The 24,757-nt window shown below is 39.4% G+C and overlaps 2 protein-coding genes across 4 annotated transcripts in view; both read right to left on the reverse strand.

The window, feature by feature from the left end:
• Positions 1-17,550, reverse strand: part of pask (PAS domain containing serine/threonine kinase) — a 30,804-nt gene extending 13,254 nt beyond the window's left edge. Inside the window, exons 1-10 of one of the 2 annotated variants that reach the window (XM_057857715.1) lie at positions 17,238-17,550; positions 16,924-17,149; positions 10,685-10,863; positions 6,560-6,730; positions 6,288-6,425; positions 2,814-2,948; positions 2,555-2,693; positions 2,243-2,424; positions 2,045-2,156; positions 1,796-1,973 (exon numbers count right to left, since the gene is read on the reverse strand). In XM_057857715.1, coding sequence (XP_057713698.1) covers positions 1,796-1,973; positions 2,045-2,156; positions 2,243-2,424; positions 2,555-2,693; positions 2,814-2,948; positions 6,288-6,425; positions 6,560-6,730; positions 10,685-10,863; positions 16,924-17,140 — 1,451 coding nt within the window. In that variant the 5' untranslated portion in view covers positions 17,141-17,149; positions 17,238-17,550. Of the gene's footprint in view, positions 1-1,795; positions 1,974-2,044; positions 2,157-2,242; positions 2,425-2,554; positions 2,694-2,813; positions 2,949-6,287; positions 6,426-6,559; positions 6,731-10,684; positions 10,864-16,923; positions 17,150-17,237 lie in introns of those variants that run through there. The other variant, XM_057857717.1, reaches the window with a different exon arrangement.
• A 684-nt stretch (positions 17,551-18,234) lies between these two features.
• Positions 18,235-24,757, reverse strand: part of kcnab1b (potassium voltage-gated channel subfamily A regulatory beta subunit 1b) — a 131,189-nt gene continuing 124,666 nt past the window's right edge. For both annotated transcript variants that reach the window (XM_057857304.1, XM_057857305.1), the window contains exon 15: positions 18,235-20,568. In XM_057857304.1, coding sequence (XP_057713287.1) covers positions 20,479-20,568 — 90 coding nt within the window. In that variant the 3' untranslated portion in view covers positions 18,235-20,478. The remainder of the gene's footprint in view (positions 20,569-24,757) is intronic.

A 24,757-nucleotide genomic window follows, 5' to 3' on the forward strand; every position in this document is an offset into this window, starting at 1 on the left:
GTTACGTTTGTTGCACTGACAGGAGACCACTAGACAAAAAAAGGGTATGACTGGCTAACTTAAGCAGTGTTTCTAAACACCTTTACACACATTTTAGTGTTTTTCAGTTAAGTGTGTGAAAATTGACAAATTATTATATAATTATTATTATTTTTTTAAATCTCACACAGCTTTCAGGCCATTTAGTGTAAAACTGCAAATGCTGCATTTATTTGTGTGAAATGTTGAATTTAACAGACAAGTTGTTTACACATTTTGTGAAACACTAGCTATTGTTACTGTATTGTGCTTATCTGCTCTTTAAGTTGGCAGTTAATTTTGGGCAATATGCCAAACGGTACTTGAGCCACATTGTTAGTCTTAGGCACTTTAATCGGTAAAGCTCTTTTCTGTATAATACTGACAATTTATTTTATTTTATACGAGCTGAGTTGTTAAATAAAATTTTAAAACTCTTATTTGGTTAAGTATTAATTTATTCATACATCATACTTTTCATCTGAATTTTTTTTTTAAGTCAATTATAGTATTTCCCTAGATTTTTTTTTCCTGAAGTGCAACTTTATTCATCCCGAGGGAAATGTGATTAATCATGATTAATCACAAAGTTGACATATGATTAACTAGATTAAAATTTTTAATCATTTGACAGCTCTAATTTATACTAGTGATTGCTCGTAGCTCCTAGCTAAGGTACATGTATGTAAAGTGTGTAGCAGCTCACAGCTACTTTCCCACTACGTAATATTTGACTTTTTCTCGCTTTCTCATATTTATGCGTTCAAGCTTCATCTACACTCAGTGAACGTGTGTTCTCCACTGCAGGAGACAATATATGTCCAGAACGCTCATGCTTACTGCCTGAGAAGGCAGATATGATCATTTTCCTCAACAAAAACTGCTTCTGATTTTATACTGTACCCACTGCTAATCTGGTCTGGGTTTTACAAATTGTTTTTTTGTTTGGTATTCTGCACCAGGTTAGCCCAATAGTGGGAGCTCAATAACATAAAAATGCCTCCAGCATAAAACACTCTAAAACATAGGCAAAAGAATATGTGTAAATGTTTTCTCCGTGAGCTTTTGAAAACTAAACATCTTTGTGAAAGTGCACTCCTGTGGAAATTCATAGTTAATTGAAATTATATACAATTAAAAAAAAATAAAATAATCGAGAAGTTAAGAAATTAATAGAAACTAATCTATGCATTTTTTTTTACCCTGCTTATTCAAAATATCGGAATCCAGAATTGTTTGGGACCGGAATCGAAACCGGAATAGTTCCAATTCAAATGATGCTTCTAATTGTAAGCAAGATTTTTTTTTGCAAAGAGGTCAAAAGCAGAAATTGCAGACCATATCAATATTAATCACATTAGCTTGACCTCGAAACAAAAGGTTTATATGCTTCTATAAATATAGTGACAATAGAGAAACAGGTTATTAACACTTATGGTGTGTTGATATTTATAAATACTACACTTTAAAAGGTTAAAAATAGAGCAGGTTTTTTCTGACTCCGAGTAAATAGGTTACAGTGCGTGTCCACCAGATAGCGCTAGCGATACAATAAACTCAACTGATGCTTTCGTTGTAAAACTAAAACGTCTAGAAGTTGGAACTGATTTGACTAAATACTTTCTTCTGCAGAATGAACATGAGTTACGACTTCATGCATTCAAATATAATACACTCTCTCAATTTTTTTGGTAACACTATCCCCAAAATGCAAAATAAACACTAGAAAATGTTACTTTATTTTACACTTTGCTAACTATTGCATGACATGACCTACTTCACCACACGTGTGGAGGAGACAGCAGGAGGGGACAGAGTCAACAAAGCACTTCCTTGTTTGTCCAGCTTGGTACAGTTCCCAGTGAAGATCCTGCCTCTTCCTGTGGAGGATCTCCTCCGGCAGGCCTCGTGTACCATTGCCATGTCTCCAGCCACCAAAGAAGAAGGGTCCGCATCTGAGGCCAAGGGTACGATGAGTAACTTGTACAAAAAACGTATTTTAAACAAGACGGGTCATAATACACACCAGATTTTGCTGTACTTTTAGCAGCCTCAGCTTGAGTCCCTTGGAATGAACTGCTCTTTCTGATCGAATCGGACACCCATCCATAGAAACCGGGCATGAGGAAAGTGACACACTGTAGACGACAGACGCGGGGACAAATGAAGCTTGCCAAAAGAAGCGACACCCTCCACCCATTCGCAGCCGGTGTCATTGGCCAACCTTTCCGAGCAGCTCGTTTTTGCTGTACCCAAACAGACTGAGAGCCTGTTGATTGTTGATGCTGCAGATTGAACCATCAGCTCGCAGGAGGAGGAGGCCGCTCAGTGGGGCGAACGCCCAGACTGTTCCGTTGTACTCCAAAGTGGGGCTGGGGGAGATAACTCTGCTGTCTCCCTTGATGCCTGGATAAAGAACAATATGCCACAGGCACAGCAACATTGTTTACATTAATGCATTCATTGCAAACCATTAATTTTAACAATTCACCAGACGACTGCTAACATTGTTCAGCATTAGAGTCATTTTTCTTACATGCATCTTCTCCAGCAAAACTCTCCGAAGAATGTTGTTGCTGGGGTCTCGCGCACTCTACCGCCCCCTGAAGCTTAACACACAGTGGCACTGATGCACCTTCTCTACTTTTACCACACACTCTCTGAACCCTCAGCATCTATGCAGGAGTAAGGAAACACAAATCTGATATAACTTCAAAAAGAGAAGCATTAAGAGATACTGTGAGCGGCAGATTTGCTTTGCTGCATGGTACAGTGTTAACGTAAAGTGTGCTTACTTTAGGCAATGCTTGACAGTGCAGGGGGATTTGTAAAGAGGGGATTAGCTCCATAACAGAAAGTCCTTTTAAGTCCTCAGGATGGTGGTAACCATGGAGATGAGCAAATGCTGAGTCACAGGTAAGAATACTGCCCTAAAGAGGATCAACATAATATACAGTATTTAATAAGAGCATTACATAATAAAAACAGATAGGGACGCGTGTAGGAAAAAGTCTGCCAATAACCTTGTAAGGATTAACCTGGAATTAAAAAAAAAAAAGTAATGATAATTTGTAAAGTGCCTTCCAAAAGTATTGGCACCACTGTAATTCTGTCAGATAATTTCTCCCAGAAAATGATTGCAATTACAAATGCTTTGGTAGTAATATCTTCATTTATTTTGCTTGCAATGAAAAAACAAAAAAGAGAATGAAAAAAAAAATCATGATCATATTATACAAAACTCCAAAAATGGGCCAGACAAAAGTATTGGAACCCTCAGCCAAATACTTGGTAGCACAACCTTTAAATAACTACAAACAACTGCTTCCGGTATCCATCAGTGGAGTTTCTTACAATGCTCTGCTGGAATTTTAGACCATTCTTTGGCAACTGCTCCTGGTCTCTAAGATTTGAAGTGTGCCTTCTCCAAACTGCCATTTTCAGATCTCTCCACAGGTGTTCTGTGAGATTCAGGTCTGGAGTCATTGCCGGTCACTTTAGAAGTCTCCAGTACTTTCTCTCAAACCATTTTCTCGTGCTTTTTGTAGTGTGTTTTGGGTCATTGTCCTGCTGGAAGACCTGAGGGAGACCCAACTTGGGTCACACACTCACACTGGGCCCTACATTATGCCTCAAAATTTGTCGGTAGTCTTCAGACTTCATTATGCCATGCACACGGTCAAGCAGTCCAGTGCCAGAGGTAGCAAAGCAACCCCAAAACATCCGGGAACCTCCGCCATGTATGACTGTGGGGACTGTGTTCTTTTTTATGAAGGCCTTATTTTTTTCCCTTTAAACTCTATGTTGATGCCTTTTCCTATCAAGATCTACTTTTGTCTCATCTGACCAGAGAACATTCTTCCAAAACGTTTTTGGCTTTCTCAGGTAAGTTTTGGCAAACTTCAGCCTGGCTTTTTTATGTCTCTGGATCAGAAGTGGGGTCTTCCTGGGTATCCTACCATAGAGTCCCTTTTCATTCAGACGCCGACGGATAGTGCGGGTTAAACTATTGTACCCTTGGACTGCAGGATAGCTTGAACTTGTTTGGATGTTAGTCGAGGTTCTTTATTCACCATCCGCACAATCTTTCGTTGAAATCTCTCGTCAATTTTTCTTTTCCGTGCACATCCAGGGACGTTAGCCACAGTGCCATGGGCTATACACTTATTGTTGACACTGCGCATGGTAGACACAGGAACATTCAAGTCTTTGGAGATGGACTTGTAGCCTTGAGATTGCCCATGCTTCCTCACAATTTTGCTTCTCAAGTCCTCAGACAGTTCTTTGGTCTGTCTTTTCTCCATGCTCAATGTGGTACACACAAGGACACAGGTTGAGTCAACTTTAATCCATTTTAACTGGCTGCACGTGTGATTTAGTTGGTGCCACAGATAAGTAACAGGTGCTGTTAATTACACAAATTAGAGAAGCATCACATGATTTTTCAAAGGGTGCCAATACTTTTGTCTTGCCCATTTTTGGAGTTGTGTAAAATAATAATGATTGAATTTTGTTTTTCCATTCTCCTTTGTGTTTTTTCATTGCAAGCAAAATAAATGAAGATATTACTACCAAGGCATTTGTAATTGCAATCATTTTCTGGGAGGAATTGAGCATTATCTGACAGAATTGCAGGGGTGCCAATAGTTTTAGCCAGCAGTGGTGTTTAGAAAAAAAAAAAAAAAAAAAAAAATCGGTTCTGAGATATATTGCGATATTACGTCTCGCATTCTCGTATCGATTCAAAAGCCATATGTATCGATCTTACGTTTCGCACGTCATTCGCCACAACATACTGTATTTAGCAAGACAACATATTGCTTGTCATAAATAATGTTCATCTTCATGACTTTTTTCGAAACGGAATGTTTTTTCCTTGTAGATCTTGGTAGTCTATACAGTATAAAGTCAATGAAGTTTCAAAGAGGGACACACTCCTACCAGCAAACCCGGAAGAGGGTATGATGTCATGTGAATAGCCCTCATGAAATTAAATAATGAAGGTGAGGTGAACCTTGTGTGGTTGCTCCTGAGGCTTAATTACCCACAGTATGATAATTACAGATGTTACAGGCATGTGATATTTAAAGGGAACCTCGGACTTAAAGACTTGTCGGCTCTAATAAGCCACAATTGTTCTGTTTTGCGAAAAGAAACACATAAAAATATTGCCATTGATTTAAATATCTATAATATTTAGAACATGTTTGGACCTACAGAGCGGTATGTTTTATGCGCGCAATGATGATGCGGTCGGGCTGGACTGGGAGAATAGCTGTGCTAGCTAGCAAGCAAAGCTAGTATGATGACTGGCATGATTTTGTCACATTCTTCTGCTGGTCAGATTGTTTTGTTACAGAGATGTGGGATGGGTTCCCAACGTTGTACCTACATCCATTTCCAGCTCATCAGCAGTGTCTGTAAACCGATCCTAGGCGGCTTGCTGAGATATTGACTTCCCGCCATTTAACAGTTTGTATTCTTGACACCTTTGTTGCGAGTTGCATCTTTGCCTTGGTTTTTCTGTTTGTCTGCCTCTCACCACGGGTTTCATTGGGGTTTTTATTTTTAATGATCCCGACCTACTGTCACGGACCCTTTTTGTGTCTCCCTTTTCGCAAACGGGTGTTTTTTTTTCTTGTGTGTGTGTTCAATAAACCTTTTTACGCTGTACCGATACGGTAACAGAGTTGTTGGTTTTCATCTAAGAACTTGTTACTGATTGCAGCTAATCGATCGAATAGCTCTTTATAAGGAAAATCATGACTGAAACGTCATGCAGAAATATAGTCCTGTGTCAACGCGCTCGTCTGTCGCACGGGAAATGCGGGTCGGAATCTCGCTGGGGAGCTTCATTTAATTGCCTTTTCTGCTCGTTTTGTGAAATATCGACAGTGCTGTCCTGCTCATTACTTTTTCACTCGGATTCAATTTTGAAGGGCAGAACCGACGACATGTTGATGGAGCTAAAGAGTGACACTGTGGAAGCCTGGCAGTGCTGCCCAGTGAGGTCACCGCCCAGAGTGCATTGCATCGTCAACAACAATGTTGACCTACAAGGTAAACTAATTTTACAAATTTTATTAAAACGAAAACATTAAGAAGGGCTTTAATATCAAGTTATTATAACTCATACTAACACTTGTCTTTTAAGAATTTTATGCAATTACATCTGTGCTACCCTTTAAAATGAGTAAAATCACTGACTGGCTTGCATTTTTCCTTTGTTGTACAATGACAACAAAATCTAGACAATAATATTTGTTTACATCTTGCGAAAACGTCAGAGAGGCGGAAATCCGTTGCACGTTCTCCATCTTGACAAGGATATGTTCTTCTCCATTTTGTGACTCCCTGTGGGTGCACACCAACATTGGAACTTCACCAAACATTGTCACAACATCAACCTAAAAGACAAAAAAAAAAAAAGAGGTCATGGAGAATATGCGGATTACGAGAAAAACAAATTGGTAGTTGAGATTATCAATGCGCATTGAGTAGAAGTAATTGGTTCAGGGTTAAACTTGAGTTGGAAACCCACCACTTTCCCCAAACTGGATGCAACACTGCCATCCTTAAGCAGATAGTCCTCAGGCAACGCCTCTTCCAAGACCTGTGTGGTTTTCTTCAAAATGCACATCAGCTTTTTTCCACACAACTCATCAGGGGTGCATGAAAACAATTTGGAAGCTTCATCATTACATGATATTATCTGAAGGATGGAAAAAAAAGTAAGAAAACATTGTCTCATAAACTATTGCCGATATGAGATGTCAGTTTATTTTTAAACCAATTCAACCACTAATTTAGTGACAATACATCCTAATGAATCACCCATTTAAATGCAATAAATTGTTATTCTAAAAACAAACCATATTAAAAATATTAAAACACACACAATGCATTAACTTGCCATTTGAAAGCTAGCTAAATGCATGTAGAATATGAAATAAGCATGAAACCCAACGCCATGTTTTATCTGCCAATTAGAGCCCATCAAAAGTGTTGATTTGATCACACATGACTGTCATCTTGCAAAGTGCATGTTAGTAAATTTGAAGCCAAATTATTTATTGCCAAACAGATTTTTCATAATGGGTGTCATTTTAAAGCTAGTGTTGAATTGGAAGTATGTGAGAGTAACTCCAGAAATCTTTATGACATGCTTTTATTTTGAAATGTTCACCCGGTCAGAGCGCTAAGCCTTGACCTGTATGATTTACACTAGTGATGCACGATAATACATTTTTCAACCGATACGGATAATTTCCTCCTCATTCCAACCGATAACCGATAATGTCAAGCCGATAATTCTATTAAAAGATTTATGTAAAATTCCAAAGTACCGTAATTTCCGGATTACAAGCCGCTACTTTTTTCCCTCATTTTGAATCCTGCGGCGTATCCAATGATGCGGCCAATTTATCAATTTTTCTAACGACCGCCAGGAGCGCTAGAGCATAAAATGTAAGCATAAGACACGTGCAATATATGTGTCGAGGAAGACGCTAGTTTGCACTCTTACCCGTATCTTAATTTTGTGCTTTGTGCACGAATAAAAGTAGCAGACCCTCATCGTTGTGCATTAGTAAAATTAGCATACCCGCATGATGGAAAATGCTAGAAGGAATGGATATGACGTGCCGAGTTGAATCGAAGGCTTGGATGGCCAGCGGCGTCAGATCGTTTACAAAAGTGGCCGTATGCGAAGAGCAACTTTTGCAAAAGTCTGACAGCGTGGAGCAGCATGAAAAAAATCCACCATCACCAACGGGTTTCCAAAAGCCGGTCTGCTTTGCATGACGAAGAGGACGACACACGCTTATGAGTGAGCTTGAGGAGTCAGCTAAGTGCCGTGTTGCTGGCGCTGTTTGGAAAGAAAATTTAAGGTAATGTAACGATGACAAAGAGTAACCCGCTAAGTTAGGTTGCAATTCTTTATTTTGGAAACTCGTCGAACAACACACGACTGCTGCCTCTAGCAGCCGACGCGCACACACAGACACACCCGCAACAACAGCACATCTCTTGCTCTTCTGCACCTCCCTTACCTGTAAGTCACGCGCTATATCATAACCCGATTCGTTAAAGTATGGTATTAAAACTTAGAAAACTGTGTATTCCTTTATAAATATTTCAGTTTACTATGTGGGCACACGCGGCTTATAGACAGGAGAGGCTTATGTGTGTACAAAATGCTTTTTTCTTTAAAAATGTACTGGGTGAGGCTTGTAATCAGGGGCGCTCAATAGTCCGGATTTTACGGTATATACAAGAGAAAATATTACTGTGCAAAAATAATATTTATTACTCTTTTTTTCTAATGTAATCTAATTAATGACAGATTGTCTGACATTGTGTAATGGTAAACTTTTGGCAACAATTACTTATGGAGCAAATACCTAAGTTGCGCAAAAATGCCTTTAAAAGTAAGCCATTCCTAACATATATAACATTACTACACTGCAAAAACACACCTCCCTATAGCTAGTCAGTTTTAAGTGTAAACTGTAAATCTATTGGAAATAAGTGAAATTATCTGCCAGCACTTAAGTGCATTTCTCTCAGATTTCTTGGAAGAAAAATAGCTAGCTGAAAATAATCTTAACAGCCTTATTTTAAGCAACAAATTATTTTACTTAATCCTAAAAAAAAAAAAAAAAAAAAAAAAAAAAAAAAACTTGGAAGAAGGAAAGATTTTGAATAATATTTGTGGCGACAGAATATTATTGTTATTTCATTACAACAGGAATGTGCATATTTAAATTGATAAGTGTTAATAAGTGCCAATAAGTTTTGATTATCTACTGTGACTGTAATTGAGCAGACAAATAAGTTAAATAATTTGAAAAGCGATTGCTAATGTTGTATGCTTTGTTGCACACTGTGAAAATGATTAACTGAATAGCGCGAGATGTCATGTACCCATTCTGCAGCGCTTTGTTTACATTTGCGGCACTCACGACACTTGCTTTACAGCAGCTAAACTGATAAACGGCAGTAATATTTGGACGGAGTTGGCGCTCGTATCCCTGTGGGTGTTGTTTTGTTAAGCCGAAAATAAAGGCAGCGTTACAAAGTCATCTGACCACTCGTCATTTTACATACTGAATGCATTACTGACTTTTTTCTGCATGTTCAAATTATCATCCAACCACTGTGCCGTCATGATAAGCTTGCTTACTGGACATCACTTGTCCAAATGTCCGTGGTGAAAAATCTTTGGCTGATTTTTGGCTTTGGCTCTCGGGTCATTTTGGTAAAAAAAAAAATTGTATTTTGTCTCGGCGGCGGCAGCTAGGTTTGTACCGGATAATCCGCCCGCCCCGGCCGGTTCGCCGTGGCGTATTCGGGGCCTGGCTCTGCTCCGGACGGAGGCGCACGCCTCGCGTCTTGCACACCGTGGGGGAACGCTCGAGAAACCAGGGTGTTTGCTGGAGGTCCCGCCACATGGGCTCAGCCCGCCTCGCCATAGCGGTGGCGGCCTGTCGGACCGGCCAGAGCGGCGGGCTCCGTCGGAAGACAGCTACTTGTCGACTATCGGTCTCGAGTCGTGCCGGTGTTTAGCCTTAGATGCGAGTTTACCACCTGCCTTGGGCTGCATTCCCAAACAACCCGACTCTGTATCGTCACAAGCCCCGAAGTTTAGCTAAGTTTGTGTTTACAATAGCTTTAGCATTCCCGCTAGCAACAGCATCATATTCGTTCAAAAATCTTTGTGATGCAGTTTTAAATGGCTGCTGGGTTAGTGGTGTAGAATGGGGACGCTTTCTTTCCGCCTCTTGGAACTTCTGTGGTGCATGTTTCGCAGATGGCGAGAGCTTGTTTTTTAGTAACAGCCACCATAATATACAACAGCTTCTTGTCGTGTAAATCCGCCTCCTCAGCCCCTCCTCCCTCAGGGGCTTCAGAGAGAGGAGGGGTTGAGGATGCGGCGTGCTGAATTCCTCGGTGACGCACATTTGGAGGCTACATAATTATCGGATTGCATTATCGATTGAATTTTTTTATTATCTGGGTTATCTGTGTGACATCATAATTGCCATTATCGGCCGATAATTATCGGAGACCGATATTATCGTGCATCTTTAATTTACACTCAGTAAAAAAAAGGGCACTCGTCTTCTATTTTCATCATGTATGTGGTGCCAGTTCTAGATTTTTCTATTTTTCACTTAATTTGCAAATGCTGTAAACCAGCGAGTTTTCATGTTTGATGTGTCACCTTTTAACTGCAAGTTTGCGTTTTGGAGACGACTGCCAATGTTTTATAGCAAGCTGGAGCGGCAAGTACTGTATATTGTCTTGTTTACATTAGCCTCAATGTAGCAATGCTAAAGTTTTACAATGTTTAATATAGATGTGTTTCCTTATTTTATATGTCCGAACTTTAGTTCTATGGTGTGTTGATGAACAATAAATCTGTTAAACGAACTGGAATGTCATGAAATCAACACACACGTGTGCACGCAGCACATGCAAACACACCACGCGGCGATATATCGCAGCCGGGAAAATTACCGACCTCATTTTTATTAATCGTGCGATTAATTGACTTATTGCATATTGCGACAGGCTTAGATAAAATATGATTTACTTGGCTGAAATAACATTTCAGACCAATTGTTGATTGTGAATATATGTTGTAGAAACGACAGTACTTTACCTCTCTGCTTTTACAATCTACAGTCAGAAGCACTTTATTTGGGTTGACGGCCAATGGAGGGCCGGGCAGCCCACAATTTGTCGAGATAAGACGATCAAAAAGATTGTCTTCTGATTCCGACATTGTGGGCAGGCGTGGTACTACGTCAAGAGAGGTGTCCGAGTCAGGATGCTTTCTTGCTGGTAATAAACAACATAAATTTAACTGTCAGTAATCTGTGACATGGACATAATTCGACAGCAGTTAGGAACCAAATTAATCTAAAATATGACAAAACATAATAACTTTCAAATGAAATACATCGTACCTACACCAGCATTGCTAATCACAAAGTATATTATTAACTCATTCACACAGCCATATACACCAAATTCATTTCAACTGGGATGGCAGGCATTGATTGATTATGTTTCACATCGCTATCACATCAGCAATGCTTATCACAAAGTGTATTATTCACTAGAGGTGTGCAAAATTTCCGATTCTTAGATTATTCGCGATTCGGCCGTGGAAGATTCGAGAACGATTCACAAACATCCAAATTCCGATTATTGAAAAATGTCAAGTAAAGCGGAAGTACAACACACTCAGCGCGCCGCGCGGTCTTCGGCACGCAATGAGGAAGAACGGAGCGAGAGTAGCTAAACATCATGCTTCTCATTACCCAGCCCCTCGGGTAATGCCAATGCTCAACTCACGGCTCTAGCTCGACTCATGCCACGAGATAAAAAAAACACAACAACATACCTGACTGCTGCCGAAAAGCTGCTACAAAGTACATCCACATAACGTTACGGTAGATATCATTTACATAGGACTAGATGCAATATAGATTCGGTAGCGTGAGCAGCACATCTACAAAAAACTAGATGCGGGCGTTAGTAATCGTCCGCCGTCTTAAAGCAGTACACTTCCCTGCAAGGCTGTTGTAGCGAACCCTCCAAGCAAACCTAATTAACTTTTTATCTAAAATACTCCTAAATCGGTAAAATATTGACTTGAATCTATCTTTACAATACTTTCAAAAATTTCACGTCGAAAGTAGACAAAAGGGAAATTATGGAATAACGGGAGCAATTTTAACAACTTTAACGGTTGATTCACAACATTAAATTAATTGAATGTAGTTTAAAGCTGCTGATACAGAATGGGGACTGGAGTTTTTTATTTACTGTTATTTTTGTATATTTGTTTACTGCTATATGTTAACTTGATACTGAAATAGTAGTTTGGTTCAGCCTGAGAGTATTTTTGAACAATTTTGGAACTAACGTACAAAACATTAAAAAAAAAAAAAAAAAAAAAAAAAAAAAAAAAAGGCGGGGGGGGGGGGGGGGTGCATCAATAATCGTTTTATAATCGAATCAGAGCCTCTGAATCGTAATCGTAATCGAATCGTTAGGTGGCCAAAGATTCCCAGCTCTATTATTCACTCATTCACACAGTCATAAACACCAAATCAAATCAGCTGGAATGGCTGGCATTGATTATGTTACGCTGTGTAACGGTGACGGACATCCAATCCATTTTGACTGGGAGGGCTACAAGCTAGGCCTGTCCAACAGAGGAAGACCCCGACTTACGAGCAAGTTCCGTTCCTACGCTGGTGACGTAACCTGGATTTCCTCATAAATCAGAATCAACCCTTTAAGTACCCCAACAAAATAACCATTCAAAAAGTCCAAAAGTATTGTATTTTGTTCAACAGTGGAGGATACACTGCCCTCTGGTGGCAGCATTGGGCCTGACTGGACTGTCATCTTGTATTACTGAGAAGCAGACTCAGACTTCTGACATGGATAAAGGATAGCTGCATTCTGGTTTGGCCCACATAAGGCTGTAAATTCTTTCAGCTAATTTATGTTTGTGTATGCATTCGTAATTAAGTTTACAGCTACTTGTGGAGTTACGTGTGAGTGATTTACTAAGAGAATTGTAAATACGTTAGCATTTGTAGCATTTAAGATAGCGAACTTTTGTTAGGCAAATTAGGCTAATCTAATCTACTAAAGTTACATATTTATCAGACTAGATGGTAGTTTGAACACCAGCTTTGTGCCAAGTGTTTTATTGTTAAAATGAGTGTAGTTTTGAACACATTTACAAGTTGTCTAAAGTAAAGGAAGCAAAAAGCACAGTTGCCTTGTTTGCCGTCTGTAAAGCTGAACAACTGCACATTTAGTGAGGACAGAGCACATCATAATAATAGTGCTGCAACGATTAATTGATTAACTCGAGTATTCGATTAGGAAAAAAAAAATCGACTTAAATTTTTGTTGCTTCGAGTATTCGTTTAATTAAATTGGAATTGTAATGGTTTATTTTGAAAGTGTTTACGTTTAGTTTCATTGATTAGGGTGGATACACTGCCCTCTGGTCTGCCTCATTTCAAATGGCTGAATCCAACTGCTCCCTGTTAAATTCAACCTAAGCAAAGTTTTTGTTTGGCTAATGCTTTTTAATGCATTCGTAATTTATTTTATGGGTATATTTAGTCGTTTTTTGTGGGAATATGAGTCTGAACAATTTGTTAAGAGCATTGTAAAAAAGTTACCATTTTATAGCATTTAAGCTAGCGGACCTTTGCTAACTTAGCCAATTGTTCTTTTGTTGTACATACTAGATCCTCATTTGTTTTTTCATACCCTTTGAGGCTCAGCTCAGGTATTTTAATTGTTAATGCTCCTCATCTGATTACTCGATTATTCGAACTAACTACTTCATCGATTAATCGACTACAAAAATAATCGATAGCTGCAGCCCTACATAATAATAAAGTAAAAAATAAGATACTGTGAGGTACAATAAGGTACTGTTAATGCAACTTAAAAAAATTCGAGTACGTCATAACCTGTGGACTACCTTTATATCATTTGAACGTCACTTGCGTTGTGTGCATGAGCAATGGCCGCATCGCACATCGTGCGATTATTATTATTATTTTTTTAACACGTAAACTTTTGTTTTAAATTAAATTATTTCAAAAATATACAATAAAATAAAGAATACATTTTTAACACGTAAACTTTTGTTTTAAATTAAATTATTTCAAGAATATACAATAAAATGAAGAATACATTAAGAACATAAGGATGAATAAAGAGGAAAAACAAAGGCGGAAACTAATAAAATCCTGAATGCAATACACGAATACAAAAAACGTGGTGAGTCAACTAAAGTCTTCCCAAACAAGTCATCTGGTGAAAATATTTCTTGTGGTAATATAGTAATATGTATAGCAATGTATCGCAATATATCGCAAACCCCCCAAAAGTCGCAATGTCCGTTTTTCCAATATCGTTCAGCCCTACGAGAAGCTATCTTATCAAATGATCGCTACTGGTCCTCACAATAAAAATGGATTGGACGTCTATTCCCATCAAGGCAGCTGATGAGTCAGTATCTTACTTGGCCGTAACAACATTTGCTCTGGCTAACCAATCACTGAGGTGTGGAGAGACATGTGCCGATTACCGTTTTTAAGGTATACCATGGCATGAAAACATCACGGCTTCAATAATGCAAACATTTTCCATCATACTATCCCTAACGTATTAGAATAGAATAGAATGCCTTTATTGTCATTACACAAAGTGTTATGGCTATTTTTTATGTCCCAAAAATTCCGGGAGAATTCCCTCGCTTGCAGCTGCAAGGCTCAACCCTCCCCCACCAATTGTTGCTCAGTGTCAGTGTGTCAGCTGTGCTAGACGATGTCTGGAGGAGGTGAAACTCCTGAACGTTTTCCCCCATCGAAGAAAATGAAATCGCTGGAATGGGAATACTTTGGCTACAGAAAAGTTACAGACAGCTGCAGCTTAGAGGAGTAGGTCCAACCGACATGTATAACATGTTTGCGGAGGGTGGCTTCCGTGGAGGCAATACCTCCAATATGATTTCGCATGTATACAAAATTAAAGGTTAGTAAACACTGTCATGAACGTTTTCCACCAGCTAGGAGAGTTATCTCCAGCGTGTTTAGTAGAGGTGTGCGAAATTTCCGATTCTTAGATTATTCGCGATTCGGCCGTGGAAGATTCGAGAACGATTCACAAACATCCAAATTCCGAGTATTGAAATATGTCAAGTAAAGCGGATGTAAAACACACTCAGCGCGCTGTGCGGTCTTCGGGACGCAATGAGGAACCGAGAGTAGCTAAACATTATGCTTGTCATTTCCCGGCCCCTCGGGTAATGCCAATGCTCAACTCATGGCTCTAGCTCAACTCATGCCGCAAGATAAAAAAACAACAACATACCTAACTGCTGCAGACAGCTGCTACAAAGTACGTCCACATAATGATACGGTAGATATCATATTTACATAGGACTAGATGCAAAATAGACTCGGTGGCGTAAGCAGCATATGTACAAAAAGGTAGATGCAGGCGTTGGTAAACGGCCGCCATCTTAAAGCACATGTCGAAAGCAGACAAAAGGGAAACTATGGAATAACGGGAACAATTTTAACAACTTTAACGGTTGATTCACAACATTAAATTAATTGAATGTTTATTTATTTAAGCCTGTGAGCCTTTTTTCCTTTTTTTTTCTTTCTCTTTTTTTTTTTTTTTTTTTTTTACAGTTTTTGTGACTAATGTACAAAACATTAAAAGCAGCTAATAGCGGGGTGGGGGGTGTGGGGTCATCAATAATCGATTTATAATCGAATCGTAGCCCATGAATCGTAATTGAATTGTTAGGTAGCCAAAGATTCCCACTTCTAGTGTTTAGTGTGTCTAGCAGTGGTAAAACATGTTTTTTTCTCTCTGGCAACTGTTTGTGTTGAGAAAGAGTGTGTGTATAATGTAAACATGATACGAGTCATACACACGTGCTTTTTATTGAAAATAATGCAATTTTGTTGTTGTTGTTCTGACGGTAATAATGTTGAGCTGTGGCTGGTGGTTTAGGCTCACCTAAAGGACTGCATTTATTCAAATTTTATTTAGTTTATGCAGATTGGACTACTGCAACGGTATATTTACAGGTCTTGATAAAAAAATCAGTCAGGAAGCTGCAGCTAGTACAGAATGCTGCAGCCAGAGTCCTCACAAATACAAGGAAGCTGGACCACATTACACCGGTTTTGAAATCGCTACACTGGCTTCCAGTGAGTCAAAGGATAGACTATAAAATACTACTGCTTGTCTACAAATCACTTAATGGCCTTGGACCAAAATACATGCTTGACTTGTTAGATTCCTATGAGACATCTAGACCCCTAAGGTCGTCTGGAACGGGTCTTCTGCATGTTCCAAGAACAAGAACCAAGCAGGGTGAGGCAGCATTTAGTTATTATGCTCCTCACCTCTGGAACAAGTTACCCGAACGTCTGAAGTACGCTCAAACTGTTAGCTCCTTTAAATCAGGGCTAAAAACGCTTTTGTTTGGCACTGCATATCCATAACTGTCTATATATTTCAACCTACCTGCCTTCTATTCCTCTTGTGCTTATCTCCATTGCTGATTTCAATGATTATTAGTAGTAGTAGTTTTTGCTTTATTTTTATTTTTGTTTTATTTGTATTTATTTATTTTTATTCTGTGATTAAATGCGATCATGTCTTGGTTTTTACGTTGTGTTGATTTAAATGTGATTTTTATGGTCTTCATGTGATGTAAAGCACTTTGAATTGCCTTGTGTTGAATTCATTCATTCATTCATTTTCCATGCCGCTTGTCCTCACGAGGGTCGCGGAGGTGCTGGAGCCTATCCCAGCTAACTCGGGGCAGTAGGCAGGGGACACCCTGAACTGGTTGCCAGCCAATTGCAGGGCACAAGGAGACATACAACCATTCACGCACACACTCATACCTACGGACAATTCAGAGTGTTCAATCAGCCTTTGTGCTATATAAATAAATTTGCCTTGCCTTGCCTTAGAATATTTCACTTATTTTTTCAATTTATTTTAACTTAACATTATATTTATGTTTCAATTTGGTAATATGTTATGAAAAATTAAAATCCGGTTCAAAGGAAAAAAAAGTTTTTTCTTTGTGTTTGTTGTTTTTTTAAACCCAGATATCTCAAAGTAATACATTTTAGAGCTGCAATTGCAATACCGCGATACTGTGAAACCGTGATATTTTTGCGTAAGGTTATCATACTGTCAGAATCTCATACCGCCACATGCCTACCGTGCATCAGTAACTGAACGTGACTGTAAAAATCTAACAAAAACAAACATACAAAAAAACGGATTACAGCATACGCCTTTGGAGCCATCTCTTACCTGAGGAAGATTCACAGTAATAACGTCGGTGCAATTCCAGCAAGTTTCTTTTCTGCAATGATTTCCGTGCACAAGGGTAAGACCTGTTCATGTCAAACTCGTCCTCCAGGAGGTCGGAGGAAAGATCAGGTACAACACAAATAGTCGCTCTTTTATCCACCAAGCTCCCTGTGGCATCAAAATGAGCTTCGCTGGCCAGTGACATTGTTGTGTACATGCTCTCCAGCTGAAATCAGTAACCCGAGGAGAATAATAACGAACTTCAGAGGCGTGTGACCAGAAATATAGCATGAAACTTTCATTTCAACACTTACCAAGCACCAAGCGAGGCTAAATTCTTAAGCATATAATGGACGCCGTGGTTTGTTGACGACAGTCGACAAGGAAACGATGTCCCCTGTTATTATCTTAGCCAAGTTAGCATTCTATCTGCTGGTGGCGCTTCAAACAGTTGCGTTTCGGCGACCTTAATACTGAGTCGAAAGGGTCACGGTTGATTTTAAAATGTTGAGGACACGTCCGGGGGAAAGTGTAGCATCGATGTTTTGCTAGCTAGCTAAGCTTTAAAACAGTTTTTGTAAACCGCGGGGTTCAAGCGCCAGCTGCAAAAACACAACACGAGAAGTGCTTTTCAGCCAATCGAATGTCCTAATTCGAAAAAAGAAAATGCTCATTGGATAAAGTATATTAAAGACCCGCCTATTTTTTGAGCGACGGTTCTATCACCCAATCAACCTACCTTAATTTATCTGCTGTAAAAAAGAAATTGCCATGACTTGAAAATAAAAAAAGTTAAATATAATAATAATTCATTTTATTTATAACGTACTTTACATTTGAAAAAACAAATCTCAAAGTGCAGATTGTCAGAAAAAAAGAAAAAAAATAGATAAAAAGACTAAGAATAAAAGAGTAAAAGCAAAACAGACAGAAGCACAGATAAAACCAGATGCAAAACAGATAAAAATAAGATAGTCAAATACAATTAGCTAGAATAAGCTTTTTTTTAAAAAAAGGTGAGTTTTTAGTCCTTTTTTAAATGCATCCACCGTCTGCGGGGCTCTGAGTTGGTCTGGGAGGGCGTTCCACGGACGGGGAGCAGCAGCTGCAAAGGCCCAATCGCCCATAGTCTTGAGCCGAGTCCTGGGCGGGAGTAGACGGTGCTGTTGGCCTGACCGCGTTCTGGCTGAAGTATGTGATGTGAGGAATTCGGTGAGGTAGGTGGGGGCTACACCGTGTAGACAGTGATGGGTGTGAAGGAGGATTTTGAATTCAATACGGAGGTGAACAGGGAGTCAGTGTAGGGTCTGAAGGATGGGGGTGATGTGCTCGTGTTTACGCACCCTCATCAGGACCCTGGCAGCGCTGTTTTGGACATACTGAAGCCTTTTTAGGCTCTTGCCAGGGATCCCGATGAGGAGTGCGTTACAATAGTCCAACCTGGAGGAGATAAAGGCATGGATGGGTCTCTCTGCAGCAGGACGGGAGAGAGATGGCCAGAGTTTGGCAATACTGCGGAGGTGAAAGGAGGAGGTTTTGCAAATATAATTGATGTGATTGTTAAAGCTAAGATGGGGGTCAAACCTGACTCCCAAATTAGTCACAGAAGGGGAGAGGGAAAATTTATGGCCGAAAAAGGAGACTGAGGAAATGGGGGCGGAACGGAGCTGGTGAGTAGTACCTATGTGAATAGCTTCTGTTTTGGAGCTGTTTTGGAGTTTGGTCAGTGAAAGCAAAACATAAAATAACCAAAATTAAAATCTAATGAAAACTAAAAGCATTGAAAACTCCATAGTACTACGATAAAAAAAATATTAATTCTAAATAATAATAACAAAAGGAACAATTTACTGTCACTGCACTGGCAAGACTGCCGCAGATGTCTGATTCTGGTTAGTTCATAATAACAAATAACAAATATAAAGAAAATAAATGATTCATTGACACAATTTATATCAGAACTTTGCCCTCAAGAAAAAAAAAGTCAATCAGCAGCCCTTTTTTTATTTAAATGAACAGAACTTTTGTCTGATTTGTGCAGTAAGAAATTCTTATGTTTTATACTCAGAATTTTTATTAAAAAGTTTTATGTACTTGGAACACTACAGTTAAGTCAGGAAGCGCTAATAAAATATTTTTTAAGGTAATAGTCAACCATTTTCTCTTCATTGTTACTGAAAACATGACTAAAAAACTTGAAGTGAAATTGTTACGGTAATTGAAAAGAGTGACATTTATCCGATTAATCGTTTAAATAATCGTCCGATTAATCAGTTATGTATATAATCGTTAGTTGCAGTCGTATCACTAACATACTTAAAAAAAAAAAATTTTTTTTCTTAATCATGTGTGTCTGCTGGGTTAGGGCGGGTTGAGACGTGGGGAAGGGCGCCATTTTTCATTTCGCGTACCCTACCAAGAATGGGTAGTTGCGCCCCTGCTTAATGGCTATCTCAAGGTGTATAAAGTGGTCAGATTCTCAACAGAAGTTAGTGAAAAGCCTCCACATTGGCATACTGAGATCCAGGGTATTTCATCTCTTTGTGCAGACTTCATCCTGTGTGAAGACTAATTCCTACAAGTCCAATGATTCATTTTCTTTACCACTTATCCTCTTTACAGTCTTAAAAAAACAGAGCATGCTATTTAATAAGCTCTTTATTTTTATGTACAACTCTGATGAGCCACACGAAAATGCACATGAAGACATAAAAGCAAAACAAAGACCAATTTTGTCAAATGGTTTCTGAAGGAAACTGGTAGGAGTACAACATGAACAGAGTGCAAAGACTGGAGGGGCTAATTTGTGTTGTTTTTATTAGCCAGACCTAGGTGGCCTTGTTGCTTGTAGGTACTGTATATCATCTCTCCACCACAAGAAGACAAATGTTTAACCTGAACAGCAAAAGTGAAAAGAACTGAAGAAAAAAAAAAAGAATATTTCTGTTGGGAGTAAAACCTGCTCATCAAGTAAAACACATTATAACTAGTACAGCACAAGTATTTTGGAAAAAATATAGTGGCTGACCTCCGTTCATTATACACGGAAACAATTTATCACGTTGACGTTTCAGCTTGAGCTGCAAAAAAAGAATGCAACGTAGCATCGAGTCTGCCCACAGCAGACCTTAATTGCACAGGTTATCATATACAACCTATATTGTGTTGTCAACACCCCACGAACAACTAATGAGGCAAAATTTTCAACTGTCTTATAAAATATATAGCATTTTTTGTTGTTCACTGCGCGGCATAATTACTATTCTCCACGGTCAAATTTTTTAATACTGTGGTCATAGCCGGGGAAAAAAGGATGACTCCATCCGAACAAAGATCTCACTGGATCTTCTGTCGTATCTGCCATGGTTGTAAGCATGCATTCGTTGGAAAGCATCTCACTTTATGATAATGACAAGTGGCTAATGAGCCAAGCAGAACACATTTAACAGTCAAAAACGGGGTCACACCAGTAAAGTTGGACACTTTTTGCTGTGCCATGGCTGTGCTTGTGAGCTTTGATACACTTTCAAGGGACAGTTTAGAAGTCGGATCATCCTAATGGTGGTAGTCTTTTTTGCTGTGCGGACGGTTCCCCAGTATGTGATCCACTTCTGAGGCGATACCCGCTGTCATCTTAGGAATCACCTAAAGTTCACACAGCATTGCTTTAATACGTGATCAAACACAGATGACAGTGGTTTGAAAAAGCACTAATAAACACAGTGGAACCTCAGGAGTCGGACACAATCCATCACAGAAAATTATGCAAATAGAAATAACTAGAGATGTGATGCCGATCGATTGGGTCCGATCACGTCATTTTCAAAGTATCGGAATCGGCAAAAAAATATCGGCCATGCCTTTTTTTAATATATATAAATTTTTTAATTAAATCGTTCTCTAATTGTATTTAACGTTACAGACATAATATGTTACACTCATCCAGAGTCTTTAGTTTAGGCTTAAGGTAGGGTTATCAAATTTATCCCGATAACGGCGGTAATTTTTAAAAAATGTATCACGTTAAATATTTAACGCAATTAATCCATGCGTTGCACGACCCACTCGCGCATTGTCGCGCTCATTCTGTGATGGCGCCGTTTTACCAATTTAGAGAGATAAAAGGCAGCGTAAATTGAGTAGTGAATCTTGGCAGCCTTTGGAGCCTTTTTGTAATTGGCTAAAGCCTTACAATCCCTCTCCCTACGATTAGAAATGGGAAGCAATGTGGGGAAGCAAGGTAGCAATTGATCTTTTTCTTAACACCTTATGTTATTTCCCAACGCAGAGAAGATATATCAATTGGTAGCACTACGCACAGTCATGGTTCCACATCCCATCATGCATTTGGGCATGGCTGCAGTATCATTTACTGAAAGCTCAACAAATACACTAGATGAAAATATTTAGTCACAATATACAAAGTCACAAGTCTTTCTATCCGTGGATCCCTCTCACAGAAAGAATGTTAATAATGTAAATGCCATCTTGAGGATTTATTGTCATGATAAACAAATACAGTACTTATGTACTGTATGTTGAATGTATATATTCTTCCGAGTTTTATTCTTTTTTTTTTTTTATACATAGCCAAAATGTATGTGATCGGGGAAAATTATTGGGAATGATTGGAATTGAATCAGGAGCAAAAAAAAAAGCAATCAGATCGGGAAATATCGGGATCGGCAGATACTCAAACTAAAACGATCGGGATTGGATCGGGAGCAAAAAAACATAATCGGAACAACCCTAGAAATAACATATTGTTATATACAGTGGGGCAAAGAAGTATGTGGTCAACCACTAATTGTGCAAGTTCTCCCACTTGAAAATATTAGAGAGGCCTGTAATTGTCAACATGGGTAAACCTCAACCATGATGGACAGAATGTGGAAAACAAAAAACAGAAAATCACATTGTTTGATTTTTAAAGAATTTATTTGCAAATCATAGTGGAAAATAAGTATTTGGTCAATACCAAAAGTTAATCTCAATACTTTGTTACTGTATGTACCCTTTGTTGGCAATAACGGAGGCCAAACGTTTTCTGTAACTCTTCACAAGCTTTTCACACACTGTTGCTGGTATTTCGGCCCAATCCTTCATGCAACTCTCCTCTACAGCAGTGATGTTTTGGGGCTGTCGTTGGGCAACACGGACTTTCAACTCCCTCCGCAGATTTTCGATGGGGTTGGGATGTGGAGACTGGCTAGGCCACTCCAGGACCTTGAAATGCTTCTTACAAAGCCACTCTTTTGTTGCCCTGGCTGTGTGTTTGGGATGATTGTCATTCGGAAAGACCCAGCCATGTCTCATCTTCAATGCCCTTGCTGATGGAAGGAGATTTTCACTCAAAGTCTCTCGATACATGGCCCCATTCATTCCTTCCTTTAGACCACAGGTGTCAAACCGATTCCAGTAAGGGCCAAGTGGGTGCAGGTTTGCTTTCCAACCAATGAAGAGGACACCTTTTCACCAATTAGATCTTTTACATGTGTAATCAGTTAAACTTTGTCAGGTGCTGCTTGTTTCAGCAGGAAGTTCATTGGTTAAACTATCGGTTGGAACAAAATCCAGCACCCACTTGGCCCTTTCTGGAATCGGTTTGACACCTGTGCTTTAGACAGATCAGTCGTCCTGGTCCCTTTGCAGAAAAACAGCCCCAAAGCATGATGTTTCCACCCCCATGCTTTACAGTGGGTATGGTGTTCTTCGGATGCAATTCAGTATTATTTCTCCTCCAAACACGAGAACCTGTGTTTCTACCAAAAAGTTCTATTTTGGTGTCATCTGACCATAACACATTCTCCCAGTCCTCTTCTGGATCATCCAAATGCTCTCTAGCGAACCGCAGACGGGCCTGGACGTACGTGTGCTGGCTTCAGCAGGGGGACACGTCTGGCAGTGCAGGATTTGAGTCTCTGGCGGCGCAATGTGTTACTGATAGTAGCCTTTGTTACTGTGGTCCCAGCTCTCTGTAGGTCCCCCCCGTGTGGTTCTGGGATTTTTGCTCACCGTTCTTGTTATCATTTTGATGCCACGGGGTGAGATCTTGCATGGAGCCCCAGATCGAGGGAGATTATCAGTGGTCTTGTATGTCTTCCATTTTCTAATTATTGCGCCCACAGTTGATTTCTTGACACCAAGCATTTTACCTTTTGCAGATTCAGTCTTCCCAGGCTGGTGCAGGTCTACAATTTTGTCTCTGGTGTCCTTCGACAGCTTTTTGGCCTTGGCCATAGCGGAGTTTGGAGTGTGAGTGACCGACATTGTGGACAGGTGTCTTTTATACCGATAATGAGTTAAAACAGGTGCCATTAATACAGGTAACAAGTGGAGCCTCGTTAGACCTCGTTAGAAGAAGTTAGACCGCTTTGACAGCAAGAAATCTTGCTTGTGTGTAGGTGACAAAATACCTTTTTTCCACTCTAATTTGGAAATAAATTCTTTAAAAATCAAACAATGTGATTTTCTGTTTTTTTTTTCCACATTCTGTCCCTCATGGTTGAGGCTTACCCATGTTGACAATTACAGGCCTCTTTAATCTTTTCAAGTAGGAGAACTTGCACAATTAGTGGTTGACCACATACTTATTTGCCCCACTGTATATAACAATATGTTATTTCTAGGGTTGTTCCGACTAAATACTTATTTGCCACTCTGTAGTATTTTCATTTCATTGATTTTTTTTTGGGGGGGGGGGGGGGTCGCGATATATTGCGATATTTAAACTAGAAATTTTTCACCAGATAACTTGAATAGCTCTGTTTAGGATATCCCTGAAAAAAGATTAAAGATTAACTTATGTATTGCCTAGGCTCCACACTTAATTTTTGCATTGGTTGCACTAGTTTCACCTAACTTTGTTCTTAATGTGCACCAGCACAAAATGTAGTCGCACCCACATTTGTCATTGCATCACATTTAACGCCATCCTTTTAATCTCTCTCCATCACATTCATATAATTCCTTCATCTTCTGAACTACTTATCCTCACGAGGGTCGCAGGGGTGCTGGAGTTTATGGAGTTTTAACCCACTCACCCCCATACTTCACCCACTGTGAAGTATGGGGGTGGGTCAGTGATGCTGTGGGGCTGTTTCGCTTCCAAAGGCCCTGGAAACCTTGTCAGGGTGCATGGAATAATGAATGCTTTGAAATACCAGGACATTTTAAATCAAAATCTGTTGCCCTCTGCCCGAAAGCTGAAGATGGGTCGTCACTGGGTCTTTCAGCAAGACAATGACCCTAAACATATGGCCAAATCTACACAGAAATGGTTCACCAGACACAAAATGAAGCTCCTCCCATGGCCATCTCAGTCCCCATACCTTGTTTTGTTGGCAAAAGGGGGTTGTACAAAGTATTAACATCAGGGGTGCTAATAATTGTGACACACATTATTTGATAACAAATAATTATTTCTTTATGTGGGATTTTTCCCCCACTGAATAAATGCACTTGTATTGAAGGTTGGATTTTTCTCTTTTTTTCCATTAAGGTCCCATATTATATGAATCAAAAAAATAATAATAATAGAAGGTAAAAAACACATCTTTTTCAGGGGTGCCAATAATTATGGAGGGCACTGTAATTCATAATTTTACATTTTTCTATTTTCTGTAATCTAATTTTACAATTATTTACTCATTTACTGCCATCAAATCCATTTAAACTGTGATGTCTGTCATTGAGTGATCATGTTTTACTGCCATTGGCAGCCATAGACTTCAAGTCCAATATGACTGGGGGGCTGTCAGCTATTGAACCATTCCAAGTCAAAATGGACTGGACGTCTGTTGCTGTCAGTGGAAGCCAATGAGTTAAGAAGCTG

This window comes from Corythoichthys intestinalis, chromosome 14, assembly GCF_030265065.1.
Source record: "Corythoichthys intestinalis isolate RoL2023-P3 chromosome 14, ASM3026506v1, whole genome shotgun sequence".
In the NCBI taxonomy this organism is placed as follows: Eukaryota; Metazoa; Chordata; class Actinopteri; order Syngnathiformes; family Syngnathidae; genus Corythoichthys; species Corythoichthys intestinalis.